The 5,598-nt window shown below is 58.8% G+C and overlaps 1 protein-coding gene across 1 annotated transcript in view; it reads left to right on the top strand.

Moving 5' to 3' along the window:
- The window catches only part of GRIK3 (glutamate ionotropic receptor kainate type subunit 3), a 97,678-nt gene that overhangs the window by 50,830 nt on the left and 41,250 nt on the right, over nucleotides 1–5,598 (top strand). The window contains exon 11 of the mRNA XM_025215865.1: nucleotides 3,720–3,923. Coding sequence (XP_025071650.1) covers nucleotides 3,720–3,923 — 204 coding nt within the window. The remainder of the gene's footprint in view (nucleotides 1–3,719; nucleotides 3,924–5,598) is intronic.

Below are 5,598 nucleotides of genomic sequence, written 5' to 3'. Positions count from 1 at the left end.
CCCAGCCCTACACGCCGCGAGATCCACGACGTGGAAGACACTGAGCTGCGTGGACCGACGGTCTAGTTTAGCAGTATGAGAGTTGGGATGCCGGGACTCTGTGGACCTCTGGAGTGATAGAGGATGTGTTGCCTGGAATAAAACCACCAGCTGCCACGTGGAAAGGTGGCACAGCTGCCCCATCTCCTCTGGCTTCATCAACCAGCATCGATGGCCCCTCCGGTATAGCTCTGCTCAGACTTGGGGGTTGGGCGTGCATGGGATGAAATGCTCCAGAAGCTGGGTAGTGCCCCATTCCCTCCCATAGTATCCACCGTGGGTTACGCCGCAGCGCAGCGCGCTTGCAACAGCGAAGAAGCAGGTGCAATTGGACCGAAGGCTTGAGATGCTCCAGCAGAGCGGGGCTGAGGGCGGGCGCTGGCATAGCACACAGACGGTGGAGTAGGCGGGGGGGCATCGCAAGAGCTGGAGAGGAGAGCGGCACAGTCAGAAGGGAGGAGCGCTGGGAGAGGGCAGGCTTCGGAGCAGCAGGCAGACACCTGGGCAAATAACAAGACCGCTGCAAGCCAGGACAGAGGTGCAAGGCAGAGCAATGGAGCCGGAGGGAGACGTGCCCAGCACCCGCCTGCGCGAGGTCTCTTTCCAGCCAGCGGTTTAGTCCCTGGATTCAAGGAGCTCCCTGTTCAGGTGCAAATGGTACCATGCAGAAACAGCTAATCACCGCCTACTAATTGCTCAGCTCCTTGTGCCTATGTGTGGGCACGCATGGCTGGCTAAAGACCACAATTGCCTGCAGTTTCATTGCCTTCAAGAGCGAGCGCCTGCTGGAAGCCGAGGTCTGCAGTAATTGCATTTTCATACGCTGGATGCTAAGATGTAAAATACAACTTTAAACTTTATTGGCATTTGCCACTTCCCTTTGTGCTTTCACCCCGGTGTAAATGACGGCAGGAGAGCCAGAGGAGGAACCTTTGAAGGCGAAAGCACAAAAGGTTATTTTTTTCCCCTGCATTTGCTCATATTGCAGTGACTTGTTGCAAGAGAAATATTGCCCCGGCAGCCAGCACCGCTCTCCCCAAGCAATATGAGAACTGTGAAGTTATGAAATTGAGGGCACCTTCACTGCGAAATCGATTAGCAAACCGAGAGAGCTTGTGAATTGGATGTCTGGCCATTTTCAGTAATAAATTGTGAAATAGTCCGTGAATAAGTGGTTCGCAGAGTTCAGAATTACCCCCTAGGAAATGCAGGAGACCTGGAGATACATTACCAAGGCGAGCAGCGTGCTAATGCTCAGTGCTTCGGCTCTTAAATATGTATGTAATCCCTACAGCAGTTCCCAAAATTAACAGTACTTTTTGGCTGCGCCGGTGTTGGCATCCAGGCCAGAGAGCCAGTCCATGCGTGAACAGGGACGAACGGCGAGGAGGAGGAGGTGGAAAGCCAAGGAGTTTAGTGCGGCTGCCCTAGTGACATGGGCACGATCCTGCCCACCTGGCTTGTAATCCGGCGCATCCAGATGGCTCGTCGGCTCCCGGGCTTCCTCGCTGCCACGCACGAGGAGCGCAGGTTTCTGCACCGGCGGCGCTAGGCACCATCGAGGTGACGGCAGGAGGGATCCGCTGGCTTGACCTAGCCCCAGAAGCCAAATCGGGCACCTGCAATATTCAAGTGAAGTCATGGCTCTCTGGACCCGTCGCGCTGGGATTCCTGCGCGGGCGGATGGACAGACACCGAGCGACTGCAACACCTTCGCCTTACAAAGGGCTAGAGCATCCCCTCCCCTGCCCTCTCCTCCCCCCGCTCAACGCTATGCCTCGACTGTCTCCGCTTCGTGGGTCCTGAGCCCCCGCGGTCCCTCCCGGCCCTGCTTTTCGATGGCTCTGAGATCTGTTGCTGCTCAGCTACAGAAGAGGAGGCAGGCGGTGGAAAAGGCCACGCCAGGGGCAGCTCTTCTCGTGCTGGTGCTGCAGTCCTGCCTGCCAGCCCCGCTGGAGGGGACCCCACAGCGCCGGGTGCTGCACACGCGCCAGGGAAGAAAGACCTGGGAGCCCATGGCTGGGACAAGCCCCACGAGGTGGCTGCAACGGAGGGGAGCACAGAGCAGCCGGGCACGATTAGCAGCTGTGCTTCAGTGCCTATCTGTATTAGACAGGCAGCCGGGGTCACCGGGGGCACTTTGCAGGCAGGCCATGAATCAAAGCCGGGGTGTGAAGGACAATAGTAATGAACAGCCCCCAGGGTGTTTGCTTGCTGCACCTGGAAAGGCTTTTCGGAGCAAACCAGCAGCTCGTCCTGGATTCAGCCGGAGCTGGCTTGCCAGCCTGACACCTCTGAGCCCTTCCAGGCTTTCAAGCTGGGCATCTTTGCAGAAAAAAGGCTTAATCTCTCTGAGCATTAGCAGAGGCACAATCGCGGGGGCCCAGAGGAGCGCAGTCCCCCTTGGGTGCCTGGGAGCATCCCTCTTCCCCGTGTCGAAGCTGCCCTGCTTTCCGGCTGCCTGCGGTCTCCTAGCGAATCAAGGCAGCACTTCCCTGCAGACGCTTGGACCTGCCGGGGCTTTTACAACGTGCAGTGTCGAGAACAGATGAGAAAGGGGAGAGGAAGCCCCCAGACACCTGGCATTTGCCTATGGCTAGAAGGGCCTGAGCTTCCACCCCCCGGCCTACTGCCTGCTGCCCGGGGCCGTTGGCTTGAGGCACCCCAAGGACTGCTCTTTGTGGCTGCTACAAAACCCTGGGCCACGTCTGAGCTGCCCGCGGTGCAACACGAGGTGGCCCAGACCATCAGAGCAGTTTCCAGCTGGTGTAAAGCAGAGCAGCCTCCAGGCTGCTTTAATGCATGCCGGCTCCCCCAGAGGCTGCCCAGGAGAGAGAGCTGGCACGGGAGGACCCCCGTGCGCTCACAGGCGTGCCCTCGGGGCCAAGGTGGGGGCACAGTGCTTTGCCAAGAGGGAAGCTGCTCTGGCTGGCACCGTGGCCTCAGTAGGGCCGAGCCCGGGACAGGATGTTCCTTGGACATCGGGGTGACTGTGGAAGCCCCGGCCCGTGTCACACCCCGGCCCACAGATGCAGATGTGGGCTCTCAGGGGTGCCCAGGGTGACACAGACGCTGGCATGTTGCAAAGGCAAGGGCTCAAGATACGGTCTGCTCTCCTGACCTGCCCCTGGCCAGCAGCAGACCCCCGCTCCCACCCCGACCCCGTCTTGTATGCTTGCACGCGGAGGGCAAGGGCATGGACACCAAGACGGCTTTGGTCCCTGGGCCAGCCCTCGCCAAGCACCGCTCCCTGATGCTTTACCCCAGCCACCGACCATTCCCTTCCTCTCCCCGGGCTCGGCGAGTCCACATTAGGGTGGCCACGAATTGGTTTGGCTGCGTGTCCGGTACGGGAGACGTGGAGTTGAAGTCCACCCACGCCCAGCATATGAGCACCATTGGCCCCCCCATTTTTAATTTGCAGCGCGTGCAATGGCTTCTGTCTCCTCCTGAAGTTTTACTGAGTGGGAAACAGTTGGCTGCTCTGAAGAGACAAAAATTAAATTTTGTGGGGGTAAATGAGGTTGCTAATTAGGTGTGGTGCCATGCAAAGCGAATCCAGCCCTGCCTGGACACTGCGTCATGCTGCCCCAGCCCCGGCCACCTGCTTTTGCTGCTGGCGAGGCTGGGTGTCCTCCCCTGATGCCAGCGCCTGGCTTTGCTCTCTCGTGCCCACGCAGGAGGAGCCCTTCGTCATGTTCAGGAAGTCAGACACGGCCCTTTTTGGGGTAGACCGCTTCGAAGGTTACTGCATCGACCTGCTGAGGGAGCTGGCCAACATCCTGGGCTTCACCTACGACATCCGGCTCGTGGAGGACGGGAAGTACGGGGCGCAGGACGAGAAGGGCCAGTGGAACGGCATGGTCAGGGAGCTCATTGACCACGTAAGTAAGGCGCGCCTGCGCGGGCTCGTGGCCCCTTGCTGGGGTGCCGCGGGTCTCTCGGGAAGCCTGAGGCCGGTGTGTCCCCCAGTGCAGGGCCGGACACCTAGAGCAGGGTGACGCCCCCTCCCCCTGCCGCCCAGCCCACCCCCGCTCTGTCTCCCCTGCGCCCAGGGCCAGGGGGTGGCGCGGACCCTTGCAGGATTTCATTTGGAGCACGAAGGAGGATGCATCGATTCCAGCAGAAACGTCTTTGCTTGGGGGGTAGGCAGAGGGATGCTGTTCCCCAGGGGCTAGCGTCCCAGCTCTGCCTGCTGGGCTCTGGCCACTGGAATAGGGCACCCGTGGGGGTACGTGCAGTGGGAAGTGGCTTGCCCAGAGCGCGGCTGTGCTTCAGTGCTCACGGGGCAACACCACGGCCTACTGGGGTTGTTTCTCACCAGCAGCGGGTAGGAACAGGGGTCTGGGTGGAGAGCGGCAAACAGCTCGCTTGGACTCTGCCCGCTGACTTGCACCAAACAGCGCCCAGAGAGACGAGGAGACTTTTGGTTGACCGGTCACACTGCTGAATGCAATCCCGGAGCCAAGTCTTTCCTCTGGTCTGCCCGCACCAGCCCCACGGCCTTCCCCCGGTGCTGCCTGCATGGGTGCAGGGGCAGGACGAATCTTATGGACCCCTGTGTTTCTCTCATTGCAATGAATGGGAAATTTACCCTGGGGTTTAGCAAGAGAAGCATGGTGCTCCGTGCATGGGCAGCGTGGCACCCGGGGGTCTCTGCCTGTGAGCGGAGAACTTGCTGCTGGAAATGGCCAAGGAAGGAAAGACTGGCACGTGTTAGTCCATCCCCAGGATGGCTGCAAGGTGTGCTGCAGCTGGGAGAGGACAAATGCAATCATAGGATGCATTAGGGGAGGTGTTTCCAGCAGAGGTGGAGAAGGATGGATGCCATTGTGTCCAGCATTATGTCCAGCATACCTGCTGCCTAGGAAATGACCTGCTTGGTGGCACAGAAGCGGAAAGGGATGTTGGAGTCCTAGTGGACTCCAAGATGAACATGAGCCGGCAGTGTGACGAAGCCGTCAGAAAAGCCAATGGCACTTTATCGTGCATCAGCAGATGCATGACGAACAGATCCAAAGAGGTGATACTTCCCCTCTAGACATCTATGAATCAGTCCCGCATGCCCCCTGCACAGGCAACTGGAGCAAGCCTTTTATATGTTTCAACACCGGTGGGTGGCGAATTGGCTGGAGGGTCGCACCCAGAGAGTCGTGGTGGATGGGTCGGTTTTGACCTGGAAGGGTGTGGGCAGTGGGGTCCCACAGGGTTCGGTCCTTGGACCGATACTCTTTAATGTCTTCATCAGTGACTTGGACGAGGGAGTGAAGTGTACTCTGTCCAAGTTTGCAGATGACACAAAGCTATGGAGAGAAGTGGACACACTGGAGGGCAGGGAACAGCTGCAAGCAGACCTGGACAGGTTGGACAAGTGGGCAGAAAACAACAGAATGCAGTTCAACAAGGAGAAGTGCAAAGTGCTGCACCTAGGGAGGAAAAATGTCCAGCACACCTACAGCCTAGGGAATGACCTGCTGGGTGGCATGGAAGTGGAAAGGGATCTTGGAGTCCTAGTGGACTCCAAGATGAACATGAGTCGGCAGTGTGACAAAGCCATCA

This window comes from Alligator sinensis, unplaced genomic scaffold (assembly GCF_000455745.1).
Source record: "Alligator sinensis unplaced genomic scaffold, ASM45574v1 scaffold964_1, whole genome shotgun sequence".
NCBI lineage: Eukaryota > Metazoa > Chordata > Crocodylia > Alligatoridae > Alligator > Alligator sinensis.
Note: the sequence above shows the minus strand (reverse complement) of the source record. Positions and strands in the feature narration are given on the sequence as shown.